This window comes from Oncorhynchus masou, chromosome 20 (genome assembly GCF_036934945.1).
Source record: "Oncorhynchus masou masou isolate Uvic2021 chromosome 20, UVic_Omas_1.1, whole genome shotgun sequence".
NCBI classification, from domain to species: Eukaryota; Metazoa; Chordata; class Actinopteri; order Salmoniformes; family Salmonidae; genus Oncorhynchus; species Oncorhynchus masou.
The window spans coordinates 10,899,583-10,921,210 of record NC_088231.1 but is presented as its reverse complement, the minus strand read 5'-3'; the positions used below and the strand labels follow the sequence as shown (position 1 = coordinate 10,921,210).

General features: G+C 43.0%; 2 protein-coding genes across 2 annotated transcripts; both read right to left on the bottom strand.

The window, feature by feature from the left end:
- Positions 1-40: 40 nt before the first annotated feature.
- Positions 41-14,030, bottom strand: LOC135506967 (homeotic protein spalt-major-like). Its single transcript, XM_064926408.1, has 6 exons — positions 13,544-14,030; positions 12,880-13,010; positions 12,508-12,678; positions 7,109-7,273; positions 6,594-6,705; positions 41-1,734 (listed from the first exon to the last, which is right to left on the bottom strand). The coding sequence occupies exons 1-6, from the start codon at positions 13,824-13,826 to the stop codon at positions 842-844; spliced, it is 1,755 nt and encodes a 584-aa protein (XP_064782480.1). The 5' UTR covers positions 13,827-14,030; the 3' UTR covers positions 41-841.
- On the bottom strand, positions 10,646-12,071 carry LOC135506968 (protein krueppel-like). Its single transcript, XM_064926409.1, has one exon. It carries the CDS (start codon positions 11,780-11,782, stop codon positions 11,438-11,440), a length of 345 nt encoding a protein of 114 aa, XP_064782481.1. The 5' UTR covers positions 11,783-12,071; the 3' UTR covers positions 10,646-11,437.
- Positions 14,031-21,628: the final 7,598 nt, after the last annotated feature.

Sequence of the window (21,628 nt, the reverse complement as noted above, 5' to 3'; positions counted from 1 at the left end):
TGAAAAACATAACACCTATAATAAGAATGAATATTGTGCATTAGTTTACTTTCTATTTATTTGATCATATAAAAAAACTTTTTTTTTTTAAACATTGTCAACCGGAGTTTGTAAAAGATGAAAATAGATTATATATCGTTGCTAGCCAATTACATTACTAATTACAATTATTTATTCACATTTCATTTCATGACAATTACTTACATGATGCTATGTAACTGTAATTAGTAACAAATGTATCTAAATATACATAAAATATATTCAAAGATAAATAAATATTGACAGTCTTATTTGCCAACTTTTCTAACAACATTTAACAACCATTAGGTGCATAATCCTAACAGGATGGAACTTTGGGTGGAACCGTTACACCATTTTTTCCCCCAACAACAAATGATGACACTTCCTGAACGTGGTGCCATTGTGGGAAGGGGCTGTTTTTTAAAAGGGGAATTCAGTGTTTCCTCTATATTCATTTAGCCATCTCCGCAAAAGATATGTACATTTGTTTTTATATTTTTGCAGAGACAAGCTTTTAAATTGATAGTTGTTGGCTCAATGACTGGAAGTTTACGGGAACAGCTAGCATGTATTTGCTCTAACACTTATTGATGCATTCCCCCCATCTAGGTTTACTGTCTCTCTAAAAACAGGCATTTACACAAGCCTGTTTCAAATGACAAGTTAACAAAGGATTAATGAGGGGTATGTGGTTAATTACTCTCTTACCTCAAGACACGTCACATGATAACTATATTTAATCTAAATAACAGTTTCCAGACATCCCCTAAGTATCTCAAGTGATATGATTTCTCCCAATTGGCAACTTTGTCAGATAAGGCTACTCCTGCTGTGCATACAGGGAAACTGCTTCTCCTGTGTGGACCTTCAGGTGCACCTTCATATTGTGGTGGTGGGAGAACCTCTTTGCACACTGGGGGCAGCTGTAGGGTTTCTCCCCTGTGTGGACCCTCTGGTGCCTCTTCAGGTTGGACGATCGGGAGAAACTAGCTGGGCACAGGTGGCAGCTGAACGCTTTCTCCCCCGTGTGCATCCTCTGGTGGATCTCCACCTGTTTGGGGAAACTGAAGGATATCCCACAGAACGAACACGGGAAGCGCTTCTCTTTGGCGCTGCCACCTTTACTGATTCCATCTCTACTATTTTCATTTGTCAATGAACTTGTGTAGCCATTTAGTGTTGAGGCACTGACATTGTCTGAGGTCTGGTTTAACATTAGGAGAGTGTGAGGAGGATGAAGGCCAGGAAGTGTCTGTGTTGTCGCAGGGTCCATATTCCAGTTGATAGATCCTATAGAAGGCAGGCTGAAGGAAGCACCTGTTGGAGGGTTAACCTGAGGCGCCATTAGTCTCTCTGAATCACAACTATAGGAGCAGGACGGAGCATCACTAGCCGAGTCTGTGTCTGTTCTCTTCAGCCGCATACGGACACCTCCCAGTCCCCGCAGACCAATTCTACGTCTTGCCCTGGTCTCAGCTAGTCCTGGTCTCAGTTCAGTTGTTGTTTTGTGTTCCATTGTCTGTTTCTGGTTGTGATTAACAGTGTTGTTCCCCAGCCCAGAGTTGAGGACACTGTCCCATCCACAGACCTCCACTATGTCGCCTCTGGTCCTGGCCTGCTCAGTGATGTTGTCCCCTGGGCCCTTGGTGGCACCGGTCTGGGTCTGGGAATCCAAGATGTTCACCCAGTCTCCTCTATTAGCCTCCAGCCAACCTGCAAGAAGTGGTTACAAAATACTTTCCAAACATTGCAGAGAAAACGTAACATTATAACTAATGTTCCCTGAAGGAGGGAAACAAGGTACAACATACTATGGGGAGTCGCACCCTTGCAACTTCGGTTGATCTACAATCATGCCTGGCAAGGTCAATGAAATCCACGCCTCGCTGGACACACTGTCTTCCACAGGATTAATTCCTTCAATTTAATACCGCTTTCAGGGCATTAACTCTTTTTAGCCACAAGTAGGACAGATTATTTACTTGTCTGAAAGCTCAAGTAACAGGAGTTGCCAGGGTCCCTGCCCTAAAGGGCAAATGATCTCCCCAAACCAAGGCAGCTTGGGCCAACGGAGAGCCCCAAGAATCAATGCTAAACCCTCCCGGCGCACCCTCGCCAACGTGGGCTGAATCAGAACCACTGGTGAAAATGCATAAAGGAAGGTCAAAGGCCACTGGTCTGCCAGAGTCCGTTCCCAACGGGGCACTTGGGTCCCTCATGCAGGAAAAAAAGACAATTCGCAAAGATCTATGTTGGCATTGCCGAACCGCTCCCATATCTGGGAAACCACCCAGGGGTATAGCAGATCCACCTGAGTTGAGGTAACCAGGAACATGCTACATCTGAAGTGAGAGCAAATGTGCACTGCTCCACCACAACAGGGAGTGAGCCGAGGTGAGGAGGGTCCGCCTATGCCTGTTGATGTATTATATTTACATTTTTGTCATTTAGAACACGCTCTTATCCAGAGTGACTTACAAGAGTGAAAGCACACATTTGTGTACTGTTTTCGTATTGGTCCCCAGTGGGAATCAAACCAACAACCCTGGCATTGCAAGTACCATACTCTACCAACTGAGGCACCGTCCTTAGATATGACCAGCACACAGTGGTGTAAAGTACCTAAGTAAAAATACTTTAAAGTACTGCTTAAGTAGTTTTTGGGGGTATCTGTACTTTACTATTTATATTTTGGCCTACTTTTACTTTACTACATTCCTAAAGAGAATAATGTTCTTTTTACTCCATACATTTTCCTTGACACACAAAAGAAAAGGACAATTGTCATTCACACACTTATCAAGAGAACATCCCTGGTCATCCCTACTGAGTCACTAAACACATACTTAGTTTGTAATTTATGTCTGAGTGTAGGAGTGTGCCCTTGGCTATCCGTCAATAAAAATAAAATTGTGCCGTTTAACTAATATAAGACATTTGAAATGGTTTATGTTTATACTTATACTTAAGTATCAAAAGTAAATTTAAAAGTACATACTTTGACTTTTACTCCAGTAGTATTTTACTGGGAGAGTTTTACTTGAATAATTTGTATTAAGGTACAGTGGCTTGCGAAAGTATTCACCCCTTGAAATGTTTCCTATTTTGTTGCCTTACATCCTGGAATTAAATTTGTATCATTGGATTTTCACAATCAAAAATATTTTGCATGTTGTGTAACAAATAAGACAAAAAACAAAACTTGAGCGTGCATAACTATTCACCCCTCAGTCAATACTTTGTAGAGCCACCTTTTGCAGCAATTACAGTTGCAAGTCTCTTGGAGTATGTCTCTATAAGCTTGGCACATCTAGCCACTGGGATTTTTTCCCCATTCTTCAAGGCAAAACTGTTCCAGCTCCTTCAATTTGAATGGGTTCCACTGGTGTACAGCAATCTTTAAGTCATACCAGAGATTCTCAATTGGATTGAGGTCTGGGCTTTGAGTAGGCCATTCCAAGAAAGTAAATGTTTCCCCTTAAACCACTTGCGTGTTGCATTAGCAGTATGCTTAGGGTCATTGTCCTGCTGGAAGGTGAACCTCCGTCCCAGTCTCAAATCTCTCGAAGACTGAAACCGGTTTCCTTCAAGAATTTCCCTGTATTTCGCGCCATCCATCATTCCTTCAATTCTGACCAGTTTCTCAGTCCCTGCCGGTGCTGCCGCCACCATGCTTCACTGCGGGGATGGTGTTCTCGAGGTGATGAGAGGTGTTGGGTTTGCACCAGTGTTTTCCTTGATGGCCAAAAAGCTCAATTTTAGTCTCATCTGACCAGAGTACCTTCTTCCATATGTTTGGGGAGTCTCCCACATGCCTTTTGGCGAACACCAAACGTGTTTGCTTATTTGTTTCTTTAAGCAATGGCATTTTTTCTGGCCACTCTTCCATAAAGCCCAGCTCTATGGAGTGTACGGCTTAAAGTGGTCCTATGGACAGATACTCCAATCTCCGCTGTGGAGCTTTGCAGCTCCTTCAGGGTTATCTTTGGTCTCTTTTAGCTCTGATTAATGCCCTCCATGTCTGGTCTGTGAGTTTTGGTGGGCGGCCCTCTCTTGTCAGGTTTGTTGTGGTGCCATATTCTTTCCATTTTTAATAATGAATTTAATGGTGCTCCGTGGGATGTTCAAAGTTTCTGATATTTTTTTATAACTCAACCCTGATCTGTACTTCTCCACAACTTTGTCCCTGACCTGTTTGGGGAGCTCCTTGGTCTTCATGGTGCCGCTTGCTTGGTGGTGCCCCTTGCTTTGTGTTGCAGACTCAGTGGCCTTTCAGAACAAGTGTACATATACTGAAATCATGTGACAGATCATGTGACACTTAGATTGCACACAGGTGGACTTTAGTTAACTAATTATGTGACTTCTGAAGGTAATTGGTTGCATCAGATCTTATTTAGGCGCTTCATAGCAAAGGGGGTTAATACATATGCACGCACCACTTTTACGTTAAAAAATAAATAAATAAACAAGTTTCAATTCACCAATTTGGACTATTTTGTGTATGTCCATTACATGAAATCCAAATAAAAATCTATTTAAATTACAGATTGTAAAGCAACAAAATAGGAAAAACGCCAATGGGGAAGAATAATTTTGCAAGGCACTGTATCTTTAATTTTACTCAAGTATGACAATTGAGTACTTTTTACACCACTGACAGCACATGCCGGCCCAACAAACACAGGAGGGCCTGAGCGCCAGTACACCATCAGAAGTTCCAGGTAATTGATAAGCCGGGCACTCTGTGACACCATCCATACTCCCCAAATTCAGTAACCCTGGCCCATGAGAACCCTCAACTGGGACAGTGCCCGAAGGCATGTTGGGGACACCTGAATTGACTGGTTTAGGTAACGAAATGCATCCAAGCGTGTTGCTAGCACCCAGCAATGGAACAGCCCCAGGGTAATGACCACCATCATAGAAGCATCATCCCCAGTAGGCGCAGGAACTGGTGAAAACGTACTGTGTGCCCCAGACGAAAATTGGGTCAAGCAGAGCTGGAAACCTGACAACCTCTGCGGGGATAGAAAAGTGCAATTTAAGGATGAGTCTAACTCGAGACCCAGGAATGGAATGTGCTGGAATAGGGTTAGACAGCTCCTTTTTCTGGTTTACAATAAAACCTAGAGAAGGAACATGGAGCACTAGCCTCGATGTGGGTAACACTGCTTGTTCCTTTGAATGCTATCAGCCAATCGTCCAGATAGGCCAACACCCTCAGCCCCTGGCCCCTCTTGGAGTACCAAAAAATGATGCTACTCTCGTTGCGTGAGGAGGCGGCTGTCCCCAAATAAAGTCCTCGTCATCACCCGAGGAAACCCCCTGAGCTGTCCAGGGACACCATGTCGTCATCCGAACATGGGCCCTGTATGTCACCAAACCCACCGGCTCACCATCTCCCTGCTGGGAAGCTAGTTCCACCTTTTCCGACAACAGCCTCAAGTCCCTCTCCACTTCCTTTACCTTGGTCCCAGCCAAGTTGCCAGATTCTTGGAAAGGAAAGTCGCAAAGAATGCTACACGTCTTTCCAGGAAGTTTTCACACAGTGTATGGCAGTGCCCACACGGTTCGACATAGTATAACCCACATGACTGGGGGCATGATCGTGACCTCGAACCCGGCTTAGCCATCGTCATCTCGGTCGCTTTCTTAGCCATCTTAACCATTGATCCAGCAAACCGAAGAATAATTAACAATACCAAATACAAACTTCAGCACACAATGTCCAGGGGGTGAGCACGCTCTACCACTATGAGACAGTTTAGTTGGCACAACGTAAGACAGTCACGTTTTCTAATTGCTTGTTTCAGTAGCGTGAATTGTTCCTGTTCACATCCAGGTGAAGAGTGGAATAGTTGAAGGAATGAATCTGAGCCTCATGATTATCACCTGTGGAAGGCGGGGCTTCCAGCGAGGTGCAGATTTCATTGGCCTTGTCAGGTGTGATTGTGGATCCTTCAACCGGTCACGAGAGTGCGACTTCGGTATGTTGTACCGAAGTTGAGTGACTGAGGGGGAACTCGTATACATTTTTATGTCAATTACCTGGTGAAGTTCATACATTGTGTTTTTGTATATGTCAACATAAGTTGTATTCATTTAATTTTATGATTTTTTAAAAACTTTATTTAACTAGGCAAGTCAGTTAAGAACAAATTCTTATTTTCAATGACGGCCTAGGAACAGCCTTGTCAGCTCGGGGATTTGAACTTGCGTTTCGGTTACTAGTCCAACACTCTAACCACTAGGCTACCCTGCCGCCCCAACGAATGAAGAAAATAATATCCAAACACATCACTATTCCCATTGAAGAGGGCTCTATGCTGACTTTTTTTTTTTACAAGGAGTAAGTATAAATAAAATGTAGGCACACAAATACATTTAGGAGCACAATTAAAAATATTTCAGGTATTAAAGCTAGAATCTTACATTTTTCTAGGCACACTGACGCTCCTAAATTAAAATTCCACATTGCACAACAAAATATTTAGATGCATATGTGAGTAAAATGGGCGCACTGTAGAACCCTGTTGAGGATCTATGGGTTATATGTATTTCTCCCTCACCTTGCTCTCCCATCTTTAGTCCACTCAGCAGATCAATGTTCTCTGGTCCGTCTTCTATTGTCTCCTCTTTGACCAGCAGCAGATCAGGCTTCCCATCCTCCATGTCTACTGACTGTAAGAGATACAGAGTGAGAGGATGTTGGATCAAGAAATCTCATATGAGCATATTCTGATTGGGCAATGAAGGATTGCGAAGAGTACAATGCAAACATGTTAGGTGATTTGATACTATGCAAACATGTTAGTTGATTTGATTACTTGACACTCTTTGAAATGGTTTGATAATTCAAAGACATGGTCCCACCCTTCTGAAAAAATGAATCAAGACCTGAGCCCGTATCCACAAAGAATCTGAGTAGAAGTGCTGATCAATGATCGGGTCCTCTGTCTACATAGTCCTCTTCATTATGATTTAAAAGGCTAAACTGATCGTAGATCAGCACTCCTACTCTGAGACTCTTTGTGGATACGGGACCTAACATAACCATTCAGACAGTAGTTCACAGTGGGCTCACCTCAGTGAGACTGTATGTGGTCCTGTGCTGCTCAGCTGGTTCCTCTGTGGGTTCAGAAGGAGGTGTAGTCTGGTTGTCCTCTATGACCATGTTCCCCTCAGGGTTCGCCATACCCTCCTCACAGCCCTCCTCCTTCACAAACAGCACCTCTGGACCCTCCTCCTCCTAGAAGAGACAGGTGATACAGATATAGTGGGGCAGAAAAAGTATTTAGTCAGCCACCAATTGTGCAAGTTCTCCCACTTAAAAAGATGAGAGAGGCCTGTAATTTTCATCATAGGTACACTTCAACTATGACAGACAAAATGAGAGAAAAATCCAGAAAATCACATTGTAGGATTTTTTTATGAATTTATTTGCAAATTATGGTGGAAAATAAGTATTTGGTAATAACAAAAGTCTCAATCTCAATACTTTGTTATATACCCTTTGTTGGCAATGACAGAGGTCAAACGTTTTCTGTAAGTCTTCACAAGGTTTTCACACACTGTTGCTGGTATTTTGGCCCATTCCTCCATGCAGATCTCCTCTAAAGCAGTGATGTTTTGGGGCTGTTGCTGGGCAACATGGACTTTCAACTCCCTCCGAAGATTTTCTATGGGATTGAGATCTGGAGACTGGCTAGGCCACTCCAGGACCTTGAAATGCTTCTTAAGAAGCCACTCCTTCGTTGCCCGGGCGGTGTGTTTGGGATCATTGTCATGCTGAAAGACCCAGCCACGTTTCATCTTCAATGCCCTTGCTGATGGAAGGAGGTTTTCACTCAAAATCTCATGACACATGGCACCATTCATTCTTTCCTTTACACGGATCAGTCGTCCTGGTCCCTTTGCAGTAAAACAGCCCCAAAGCATGATGTTTCCACCCCCATGCTTCACAGTAGGTATGATGTTCTTTGGATGCAACTCAGCATTCTTTGTCCTCCAAACACGACGAGTTGAGTTTTTACCAAAAAGTTATATTTTGGTTTCATCTGACCATATGACATTCTCCCAAACTTCTTCTGGATCATCCAAATGCTCTCTAGCAAACTTCAGACGGGCCTGGACATGTACTGGCTTAAACAGGGCCACACGTCTGGCACTGCAGGATTTGAGTCCCTGGCGGCGTAGTGTGTTACTGATGGTAGGCTTTGTTACTTTGGTCCCAGCTCTCTACAGGTCATTCACTAGGTCACCCCGTGTGGTTCTGAGATTTTTGCTCACCGTTCTTGTGATCAATTTTGACCCCACGGGGTGAGATCTTCCATGGAGCCTCTTAAAGAAGAATTTACAGGTCTGTGAGAGCCAGAAATCTTGCTTGTTTGTAGGTGACCAAATACTTATTTCCACCATAATTTGCAAATAAATTCATTAAAAATCCTAAAAATCCTCTCATCTTTTTAAGTGGGAGAACTTGCACAATTGGTGGCTCACTAAATACTTTTTTGCCACACTGTATATACTCCCTCAGGTACGTATAACACACAGATAATAAATAGACTTTCAACATGGAGTATTTACCCATCCCCAATACAGTTGAGTGCTATACTGTAGTTACACAATTACTTCATTGTGGTTAAACTCATTATGGAGGACATCAATATGATGTGAGTAAAAATATGTCAGCTATGAAAAGTCATCAGACAAACCTTAAACTATTTTGAAGTTTACAGTAGGTATTTTACCTTCATTTAACTAGGCAAATCAGTTAAGAACAAATTCTTATTTTCAATGACGGCCTAGGAACAGTGGGTTAACTGCCTGTTCAGGGGCAGAACGACAGATTTGTACCTTGTCAGCTCTGGGATTTGAACTTGCAACCTTACAAGTCCAATGCTCTAACCACTAGGCTACCCTGCCGCCCCAGGTACAGTTGAAGTTGGAAGTATACATACACCAAATATATTTTAACTCAGTTTTTCACAACTCCTGACATTTAATCCTAGTAAAAATTGCCTGTTTTAGGTCAGTTAGGATCACCACTTTATTTTAAGAATGTGAAATGTCAGAATTATAGTGGAGAGAATTATTAATTCAAGCTTTTATTTCTTTCAACACATTCCCAGTGAGTCAGAAGTTTACATACACTCAATTAGTATTCGGTAGCATTGCCTTTAAATTGTTTAACATGGGTCAAACGTTTCATTCAGGTAGCCTTCCACAAGCTTCTCACAATGAGTTGGGTGAATTCTGTCCCATTCCTCCTGACAGAGCTGATGTAACTGACTCAGGTTTGTAGGCCTCCTTGCTCGCGCACACTTTTTCAGTTTTGCCCACAAATTTTCTATAGGATTGAGGTCAGGGCTTAGTGATGGCCACTCCAATACCTTGACTTCGTTGTCCTTAAGCCATTTTGCCACAACTTTGGAAGTATGCTTGGGGGGGTCATTGTCCATTTGGAAGACCAATTTGCGACCAAGCTTTAACTTCCTGACTGATGTCTTGAGATGTTGCTTCAATATCTCAACATAATTTCCATTCCGCATGATGCCATCTATTTTGTGAATAAAAGGGCCCTCCTGCAGCAAAGCACCCCCACAACATGATGCTGCCACCCCTGTGCTTCACGGTTGGAATGGTGGTCTTCGGCTTGCAAGCATCCCCCATTTTCCTCCAAACATAACGATGGTCATTATCGCCAAACAGTTCTATTTTTGTTTCATCAGACCAGAGGACATTTCTCCAAAAAGTAAGATCTTTGTCCCCATGTGCAGTTGCAAACTATACTCTGGCTTTTTTTTATGGCGGTTTTGGAGCAGTTGCTTCTTCCTTGCTGAGCAGATTTTTTTTACTGTGGATATAGATACTTTTGTACCTGTTTCCTCCAGCATCTTCACAAGGTCCATTGCTGTTGTTCTGGGATTATTTTGCACTTTTCACACCAAAGTACATTCATCTCTAGGAGAGAGAACACGTCTCCTTCCTGAGCAGTATGATGGCTGCGTGGTCCCATGGTGTTTCTACTTGCATACTTTAGTTTGTACAGATGAACGTGGTACCTTTTAGGCATTTGGAAATTGCTCCCAAGGATTAACCAGACTTTTGGAGATCTACAATTTTTTTTCTTTGAGGTCTTGGCTGATTTCTTTTGATTTTTTCCCATGATGTCAAGCAAAGAGGCACTGAGTTTGAAGGTAGGCCTTGAAATACAGCCACAGGTACACCAACAATTGACTCAAATGATGTCAATTATTATTATGTCAAATGATGTCAATCAGAAGCTCCTAAAGCCATGACATTTTCTGGAATTTTCCAAGCTGTTTAAAGGCACAGTCAACTTAGTGTATGTAAACTTCTGACCCACCGGAATTGTGATACAGTAAATGATAAGTGAAATAATATGTCTGTAAACAATTACTTGTATCATGCACAAAGATGTCCTAACCAACTTGCCAAAGCTATAGTTTGTTAACAAGAAATTTGTGGAGTGGTTGAAAAATGAGTTAATAATTCCAACCTAAGTGTATGTAAACCTCCAACTTAGTGTGTAGGTATATTTAGTGTGTGTATTGATTATAAAGCACTCGAGTGTATACAGTCAATAAAAGTCTTAGAATGAGAAGTCACATTTTGTTTTTATTAAACAGAAACAAGTGTTAAATACACCATATGAAAACCACACATACATGTCTCAACCAGAAATCAGCATGAACTTGATAAACTGCATTAATTTTCTTATGAAAATTGTATTGGGGGAAACAATTAAGTAGTTGAATGGAGGTAATGAAATAGGCATTTGTGAACATCACACACACACACACACACACACACACACACACACACACAAACATTTGGGGTCACTTAGAAATGTCCTTTTTTTGAAATAAAAGCCCATTTTGTCCATTAAAATAACATCAAAATGATCAGAAATACAGTGCTCTTCTTTCAAAAACAAGGACATTTCTAAGTGACCCCAAACTTTTGAAAAGGTAGTGTCGATATATATATATTTTTTAAATAGTAAAAAGAAAGAAAAACCCTTGAATGAGTAGGTGTGTCCAAACTTTTGACTGGTATTGTTGTATATATACACACACGCACATGTATATGCCTTATATACTGATTCACACAATATCTGGATTCAATATTCTATTCAGGAACATTCAACACTGAAATCTGCGGATATTTTTGCTGAGAATAATGAAAATTAATCTTTGACTTTAATGCAGGGCTTGCTCTAAACCATTCCTGAGTGGATTGGTTACTATCTATGTTATGGAGTGGAATGTTTTTTCAGTTGGTGCATCCTGAGGGAGCTCCTCTCGGAGAACCTCTTCCCGCGAACGGCCTCTCTCCTGTGTGGACCTTCAGGTGCATCTTTAGATGGTTCTGGTGGGAGAATCTCTTCTCACACTGGGGGCAACTGTAGGATTTCTCCCGTGTGGACCCTCTGGTGCCTATTCAGGCTGGATGAGTGGGAGAAGCGCATGTGACACTGGCTACAGCTGAAGGGTTTCACTCCTGTGTGGACCCTCTGGTGGATCTTCAGGTTGCCAGCTTGGGCGAAACGCATGTGACACTGGGTACAGCTGAAGGGTTTCACTCCTGTGTGGACCCTCTGGTGGATCTTCAGGTTGCCAGCCTGGGCAAAGCGCATGTGACACTGGGTACAACTGAAGGGTTTCTCCCCTGTATGGACCCTCTGGTGGATCTCCATCTTCTGGAGGCAGCTGAAGCTTTTCTTACAGAACATGCAGAGGAACTGTTTCTCTTTACTATTGCCTGATGTTTCTCCCCCTCCCAGAGCCTTGGCCTTTTGGTCCTTTGAGTTCAATACCTGATTGAATGTAAATGTAAAAATGTAAATATAAATGTAAATGTAAAATTGAAAAGGATGTGTGAATCGGGAGGCCCCATCAATGTGGACACTGGGTCGCGATCCCTGGGCGTGCGTAAAGGGGAGTTGGTCGCGACATTTGGATTTGTCTCTACGCTTTCCCTGTAATCTAAGAAATCTCCGGCTTGTAAGTGTCCATCTCTTAGGTGACTATCTGCATTCCATGTGGGAGAAGCGTCGGCCTCCACTTTCACCTCATCTAGAATCAGACCCTCCCCTTTCTTATCTAGGCACCCTTCAGAGTATACACTTCTACTGTACCGGTTCCAGTCCCCTCTAGACAGATCAGTCTGGGTCTCTGAACCCAAGGGCATGTTGCCACGGTCCATGTCTGTTGCGTAAGAACAAGACGGATCACCACCAGTGTGTAACGTGTCACCATCTCCACGGTAATGATCCGTTCTTTGGCTTTGGTGACATACCGGAAAGTACTCTGAGCCAGAAGCAGGAGGACAGCCCAGTAGCCCCAGCCTCTCCGGGTCTAAACTGTGGTCAGATCCTGTATGGAAGAGCCTGTGTGTTACAGTTAAAGTCTCTGTATCTGTCTCTGACTTGAGGACGGTATTCGGCGTTCCACTGACCTCCGTGATGCTGCGTTGGGTCCTGGGCGGCACTGGGGATGTGGTGGAGTCCTCAGTGGCTTCATGGGGCACTCCAGCCACTCCAGTCTGGATGTCACTACTGTGCCGTGGTTCCTCTCCTTCAGACCCCTCCAGCTTCACCCCAGGACCTGCAACCTCTGCATCTGCAGACTGACACAAGAAGAGAGGAGGTTATTACCGGCACATGAGTCTAATTGGATAACAGTGTTGTAGGGAAGTCTCACAAGCTCCCCTATGGCAGCTAAATGATAATGTACATGTAAGTAAGTGAATAGCTGAGGGGAGCCTTTCTGAAGTAAACTTGACACATTTGACGTACTGTAATTTTTTATGTAATACTATTACACTAACCTCTATAACAATAACGTGCTGGGTTGAGGTTCCACTCCCCTCATCAACAGTGATTGGTTGGTCATCTCGCCATGTATTGTCTCTCGCTGGCTTCACAAAACTCCTGTGGCCTCCAGTGAGATGTCCTTCACCTGAGAGTGATTGGGGGGAAAGAGGTGATTAGGTTAGCTACTGTCAATGCTCAATGGTATATTGTACACTATTGTTACTGTCTAGAATTGGCAAGGATGTAAGGTAATCTCATAACTTCTTGATGTACTATTTGTTGATTGATGTATTATGTTTAATGCATCACATTGTTTTAATTGAGTAAATAGAAGAATCTGGTTAGAATACGACAGGGTCTTATATAGGTTAAATAAATATAATTATTTTAAATCAGGGGGATTATTGCATAGAATTCAAAAACTGACCAAGACCCAATTATGGTTAAGACAGTTTCCATGACTCGGTCCCCGGGACCCTAAGGTGTGCACTTTTTGTTTTGTTGCCCTAACACTACAAAGCTTGATGATTAGTTGACTTTTTGAATCAAATGTGTAGTGCTCGGTCAAAAAAATCAAAACGAGTTTGGGAAATGCTGAGTCAAAACATCTAATGTCACACATGCGCATAGGAGAACGGGGCGACAGGCCCCGCAGCCTCGGTCTTCTGCAAAATGTACCTCTTGCCATTCCTCTGTTTCGGTCGAGGATCTTGACACTATTGGGACGGCTGGCGAGGACGCGCTCTCGCATTGTCCTTTCTGCGCGCTCCCGTGCCACCTTCAGTTCTTGAAGCTGTAGTTTCCTCCGCAATGAACCGTTTTCTTTCCGGCTTTGAGTTATTTCCAAACGAAACACTGCATAGTCGTCGTCTACGAGTTTACAGATCTCTGCCACGGCTGCATTCGCTAGCACCTCCATAATGGAGGCTATTTGAGCGTGAAAAACCATACAGTTAGCCATTGTTAGCAGCTAGCTAGCGTTACCAAGATAACATCTATCAACCAAGTCCTGCCTCCAACGAAAATTAAACACTACCTGGGATAATTATGTGACGCTATGCATTTAAATGTCATATTTTGAGTTCCATGGTGTTAGTAAACGTCCTAAAACAAACGCTAACGTGGAAATTGCTCTTAGTCACTGTTCACTTCCGTTTAAACTGAAGAGAAATTATCTTATTGGTTGTCGTCATAGCTCAAAGGGTGTGGTTAAATAAAACATTTTGGCGCCCTGTTTCATTAAGTGTTTTGACGTTACATATCAAGTCTCATGATAAGTATCTTTCAAGCTGAGAGCAGAATTGTTTAGAAAGTAGTGTGTTAGCAAAAATATATTAGAAAATAATAGAATCATCCCAGTAAGGTAAATATTCTGGGTAAATAGGCTGGATTTGTGTACAAGCACTTTGAGATATCAGCTGATGTAAGAAGGGCTATATAAATACATTTGATTTAATATTCAAGTGTCCCGAGTTCTAGCCTAGATCGGTCCTAATATCATTGTGTAAAAATGTTTGTTTAGTTGACCGCGTCTGTCTCTACAAGTTACCAGAAAATATACACAACATTTGGAATTGTTAAATTATGGTTTTGAAATACCTACCCAGGTAGCTAGCTAGCACTCACACATGGCTAACTTTAGTTCTTTCATGAAAAGGGACATGAAGCCCTACAATATTACTTTTTTCTAGTGTTTAAGAACGCTTGGGAGCAAGCAATGTTGAAAAGTCAACTTTAGATATGTATTCTCCGCAAAATGCTCTCATGGTCAACAGAGCTGATCATGGACTATTGGATATCAGATATCAGACAAACTGCAGCATATCTATTGTTTTGTAACTTATTACAGAATACAAATCACTGATACACTTCACAAGAATTAGTAAAGCCTGAGTCACCTTAGAAGCTTAGACATAAGAGCATGTACATGAAAATATCATACAATAAGTGTACTGGACAATTTATTGGTTCCCCTGCAGTAGCATTGTACATTTTAACATTTTAAATTTAAAAATGTATATTTAACCAGGAAAGTCAGTTAAGAGCAAATTCTTATTTACAATGATGGCCTACACCGGCCAAACCCGGGCAACGCTTGGCCAATTGTGCACCGCCCTAAGGGACTCCCGATCATTGACAATGTGTTCAGAATTGTATGTATTGACCATAATATTTTGGGGCGTTGGAATTGCTCCAAATTTGAGAAAAAGTAATTTCTCTCTCATGGCTAACTACCAGAAGGTTTGAAAAGACAAGGCTGAGTGAGTGGGGAGCTTATATTCATGAGCTCGCCTTGACTGACAGTTCTTTGAATGCCTATGCAACTTGGATGCAGTGTTGCAGTAAAATCACCTCAAGCAGATTTAGTGACACACAAAGCAACTCAAACAACATTGAAATTACATCAATGATGTCCATGCTTTTCACACATATTCCGTTTGGCATGTCTCTTGTGATTCTCATGTCTCAGTCATTACCACGAGCCCATTCTCCCCAATTAAGGTGCCACCAACCTCCTGTGCTATCTAGGTATATAAACCTTGCCCCTCTGCAAAGACGCCTTCTACAAATCATATCAAATGCTATTGGTCACATACACATATTTAGCAGATGTTATTGCGGGTGTAGTGAAATGCTTGTGTTCCTAGCCCCAGCCGTGCAGTAGTATCTTACAATTCACAACAATACACAAATCTAAAAGTAAAAGAATGGAATTAAGAAATATTAGATTGAGCAATATCGGAGTGGCATTGACTAAAATACAGGAGAATAGAATACAGGGCTTCCCTAGTGGTGCAATGGTCTAAGGCATTAGACCATTGCGGTGCTAGCTGTGCCACTAGAGATTCTGGGTCTATCACAGCCGGCCGCAACCGGGAGACCCATGGGGCTTGGAGGAGGGCTTGGCCAGCAGGGATGTCCTTGTCCCATCACGCACTAGCGACTCCTGTGGCAGGCCGGGCGCAGTGTACGCTGACTCGGTCGCCCGGTGTTTCCTCCGACACATTGGTGCGGCTGGCTTCTGGGTTAAGTGGGCATTGGGCATTGTGACTCCTATGGTGGGTCGGGTGCAGTGTAAGCTGACTCGGTCGCCCGGTGTTTCCTCTGACACATTGGTGCAGCTGGCTTCTGGGTTAAGTGGGCATTGGGCATTGTGACTCCTATGGTGGGTCGGGTGCAGTGTACGCTGACTCGGTCGCCTAGTGTACGGTGTTTCCTCTGACACATTGGTGCAGCTGGCTTCTGGGTTAAGTAGGCATTGCGGCTTGGTTGGGATGTGTTTCGGAGGACGCACAGCTCTCGACCTTTTGCCTCTCCTGAGTCTGTATGGAAGTTGCAGCGATGAGACAAGACTAACTGTCAATTGGGGAGAAAAATAGGTAATAGAATATGTAGAACCAACAGTCATTTTTTACACTTTGGTCATCATCATCATCTGGTTTCATCCAAATATCATCCAATTGCATGAAAAACAATGATTTTGACCATTTATGACATTTAAAGCTTTTGACTCTCCACCTCAACCTTTGACTGAGGTTGTTCAGTCCAACTGTCCACTGGTTGTGTTCTGTGCAGTGGTGGAGTCTCTGTCCATCACGGTTCGGTCCCGGTTCCGATACGGAACGGACCAGCCGCTTAAGAAGCTGGTCTCTCCTGTCAGCAACTCTTGGATATCAAGCAGGTCCTCATGGACTGCAGACTGTAAACACACATAGTACAGAGAAGCATATAAAGGTTTTGTCTGGCTACCCAGACTCCTTGCTCCAGCCAAACACTACGCCATGCCCAAGGACTTTAGTTTCCTCTCAGCAATGAGTTTGGTTCTGAGTACCTCCCCAACCCTTGACCAATGCAAACAGATTTGGGATCATCTGATTTGTTCAGAAACCGATGGGTTGGGCCAGAGCCAGAACACACTTGAGTAAAGCCATGGTTTGAAAATGTATCATTGGCATTGATACTCTGATTATATCCACTCGCTAAGGACTTTTTTTGTTTTGTAAAACTTCCCTCATCACCACAAGCAAATTAATTGATGGCAGTCTCAGATGCTGACCACACCGCTCGTGTCATGTGCACAAGCACTGCAAAGGAAATTTACACATAAGTATTTGATACACTGCCGATTTTGCAGGTTTTCCTACTTACAAAGCATGTAGAGTTCTGTAATTTCTATCATAGGTACACTTCAACTGAGACGGAATCTAAAACAAAAATCCAGAAAATCACATGGTATGATTTCAGTAATTAATTTGCATTTTATTGCATGATATAATTATTTGATACATCAGAAAAGCAGAACTTAATATTTGGTACAGAAACCTTTATTTGCAATTACAGAGATCATACGTTTCCTGTAGTTCTTGACCAGGTTTGCACACACTGCAGCAGGGATTTTGGCCCCCTCCTCCATACAGACCTTCTCCATATCCTTCAGGTTTTGGGGCTGTCGCTGGGCAATATGGACTTTCAGCTCCCTCCAAATATTGTCTATTGGTTTCAGGTCTGGAGACTGGCAAGGCCACTCCAGGATCTTGAGATGCTTCTTACGGAGCCACTCCTTAGTTGCCCTAGCTGTGTGTTTCGGGTCGTTGTCATGCTGGAAGACCCAGCCACAACCCATCTTCAATGCTCTTACTGAGGGAAGGAGGTTGTTGGCCAAGATCTTGCGATACATGGCCCATCCATCCTCCCCTCAATACGGTGCAGTCATCCTGTCCCCTTTGCAGAAAAGCATCCCCAAAGAATGATGTTTCCACCTCCATGCTTCGCGGTTGTTCTTGGGGTTGTAGTCATCCTTCTTCTTCCTCCAAACACGGCGAGTGGAGTTTAGACCAAAAAGCTCTATTTTTGTCTCATCAGACCATATGACCTTTTCCCATTCCTCCTCTGGATCATCCAGATGGTCATTGGCAAACTTCAGATGGGCCTGGACATGCGCTGGCTTGAGCAGGGGGACCATGACAGGGTAGTGTGTTACTCATGGTTTCCTTTGAGACTGTGGTCCCAGCTCTCTTCAGGTCATTGACCAGGTACTGCCGTGTAGTTCTGGGCTGATCCCTCACCTTCCTCATGATCATTGATGCCCCACGAGGTGAGATCTTGCATGGAGCCCCAGACCGAGGGTGATTGACCATCATCTTGAACTTCTACCCTTTTCTAATAATTGTGCCAACAGCTGTTGTCTTCTCACCAAGCTGCTTGCCTATTGTCCTGTAGCCCATCCCAGCCTTGTGCAGGTCTACAATTTTACCCCTGATGTCCTTACACAGCTCTCTGGTCTTGGCCATTGTGGAGAGGTTGGAGTCTGTTTGATTGAGTGTGTGGACAGGTGTCTTTTATACAGGTAACGAGTTCAATCAGGTGCAGTTTTTGTTTTAGATTCCGTCTCTCACAGTTGAAGTGTACCTATGATAAAAATTACAGACCTCTACATGCTTTGTAAGTAGGAAACCCTGCAAAATCGGCAGTGTATCAAATGCTTGTTCTCCCCACTGTACATGTTATTCAATCATTGCACCCACACTGCTTGTGTCTGCGTAGCCAGGTGCTAAAATAGAACTTTGTTCTATTTGTGACAATCGATGCGCTGCAAGTCCTGCCTCTCCCATCTCCTTATTGGTTTTTAGGAGCATATACCCACAAGCCATCTTCGTTTAAACTGAAGAGAAATTATCTTATTGGTTGTCGTCACAGCTCACAGCGCCCTGTTTCAATAACGGTACTGTTTATTACGTTACATATCAAATCTCATATGATCAGTATCTTTCAAGCTGAGAGCAGAATTGTTTAGAAAGTGTGTTAACAAAAATATAGTAGTAAATAATAGAGTCACCATGGTAAGTTAAATATTCTGGGTAAATAGGCTGGGTTTCTGTACAGCACTTTGAGATATCAGCTGATGTAAGAAGGGCTATATAAATACATTTGATTTGATATTCAACTGTCCGAGTTCTCGCCTAGATCCGTCCTAATATCATTGTGTAAAAATGTTTGTTTAGTTGACGCGTCTATCTCTACAAGTTACCACAAAATATACACAACATTTGGAATTGTTAAATTACGATTTTGAAATACCTACTCAGGTAGCTAGCTAGCCCTCACTCACATGGCTAACGTTAGTGCTGTCATGAAAAGGGGCATGAGGGAAGTCCTACAATATTATTTTTTTCTAGTTTTGGGAACGCTTGGGAGCAGGAACATATACCCACAAGCCATCTTCTCATTGGTTTTTAGGAGCCGATATCCACGTGGGTGATTGAAAGATGAACTGAGGTCCAGACTCCAGTCCAGTTGGTTGTGGTAATGCACCTTAAAGTTGCATAACAACCCAATGTTTATATCCCAGGACAAATTAGGTAGCAACAGCAAGCTAGCTAGCTAAATGCCCATAAATATGTAATGTTTTTCGACCTATCCCCAAATTAATATAGTTGGTTCAGAGTTTGTTTTGGTATTTCAACATGCGTGTCCTGATCGTGTCTGGGGGACATGATATTATAAAATATTAACCACAGACAAGTCCATCTCTAACACAATGACTCAAGAACCTACAAATATGGATCCATTGGGGTGTATTATAATTAGATTCCATATGTGTTCGTTTTTCATCAATGTTCATTAAGAAATGCTCGCGGCCATAACTGAAGACAAAACAATAATGTTATTGGTGTGTGACTATTGTCCTTCCTCCGTCTCCTAAGCTAAGGTTAGGCCGTATGAATAACTAGACAGTTTATTAAACTGTTTATGAGAGGCACATGTATTTATTTGATTAGCAATGCATTTCGATGTTTTGATTGTTGATCACCTAGTATAAAGGGATGCCAGTTGACGTACGACGCCACCTGCCGGTCATGTTAGAAAACCACCGCATTTATTCTTTCGACAACAACAGCTGAGTGTATACCCCAAGCTGCATGATAACATTGCCTAAAACTAGTTGATTTATATCACCACGGTCAATTTCTGGTGAGGGGAAATCGATGTTTTCTGAAACTTGGGGCTTTCAACAAATTGTACCGGAAAAAGGTTAATTACTCTGAGCTTTTAACACAGTGCCCATCAGTGACATATGCTTGATGTTTATATGCAGTATACTTGTTTTCCGATGCATCCATCAAAACATCGTGGTGCAGTAGATGTGAGCGTTGATTTAATACATTCAATTAGAATGTGGGGTTCACATCCTATTTATCCTTTTTTCCGCCAGTTTATTAAAAACGAGTATTATATTTAGGATCCCGAAGACAAAAGATTATCATAGGTTACACAAAAAGTTATTTGAACTATAGGAAGAAACTACATTTTCAACCATAGCCAGGATTATATATTGTGCCTATGCTAGTGATTTAAAAATCTAAGTAATTTGGTAAATAAGGTGTCCAACGTTGCATTGAAGAAATTCCGTGGGATCAATAATTTTGCAAATCATGGTTCGAAAAAGCACACTAGCTAAGTGCTTGAAACGAACAACTTTACAAAAGATGGTGGTTACATGGCATGATTTAGGATGTTACATTTAAAAAAAACTGAGCAGCCTATGCTTATCTAAACTCAGAATGTAAAAGTTAGAAATACAATGTAGTTAGTTTAATCTTGTGCTATTAGAAGTCGACTGACTTGCGCTGCTTTACAGGCTGAGCCACCTGTCAGTCGAGAAAAGCAGAAGAATATCTAGAATAAGTCTAAATACTGTCGAGCATAGGTCGTTGTTTTGGAAGCTACTGACTTGGATCAAACGAAGCTTTTTACCTCATTTATCACGAGGTAACTGCTTGTCAACTTTGCCTTGGGTTTTAATTAAACTTGTTCCACTCACTTTTACATATTGTAATGACCTGACTAGATCATAAATGAGCACTTGTCCAGACAGAGGCTTGAGTTTGCGAATTGACGGTTTATTAAACCAACTTTACACAGGCTACTGTTTGGGCCGTAGCACACGCCAAAAAGATAACAGATAACCCACAAGCCAATCGTGACCTTCTCTTGGGAAGCCCAGACGTAAGAGAAAAAGAACAAAAAGCTGAACCTGGTCTTAACTTCCAATGCTCCACCCCCCCTCCACGCCACTCCGCCAACCACCCGAATGCCCGGCATCAGAACATTCCAGGCATTCCCGTGATTGGCAGATAGCAGGTTGATTGACATGTCGGACCCCGCGAACACCGGGTACTGGTCAGTACAACACAACCACCTCCTAGCCTAACACATAACACACAGCTGTCTGTGCGGGTCGCTACACAGCCCCCCCACCACAAAGTCCCTCGTCCCCGAGGGAACAAACAAAGTCTCTGAAGCGACCCGGAGGTCTCCTTTGCCTGCGTGTCCGTGATGGTCGCAGAGTGCCCCTCTGGGAATCAGGGGATGAAGGCATGGGGGACAAGGAAGCGGGAACGGGTAATACAGTCCGTGGCTCTGGGGAACCACGCGGTGACACAGGGGGGGAGACAGGGGGAGTGGGCTGTCTGGAGCCTTGTCTGCGGCACCTGAGGGTGGGTGCCTGGAGAATGTCATTGCCAGAGAGGGGAATTGTGGGGGTTCCTGGGGTTTGGGGAAAAGAGGCCCCTCTGTATGGGGCTAACCTGTCCCGGTGCAGTGCCACCTTTCTCCCCCTGGGAGGAAGCTGCACCCGGTACACAACCTCCCCTACCCTCTCCAGGACACTGCAGGGTCCCACCCAGTGACTGTCCAACTTGGGGCATCTGCCTTTTTTCCTTAGGGGGCTGTAGACCCAGACCAGCTCCCCAGCCACAAAGT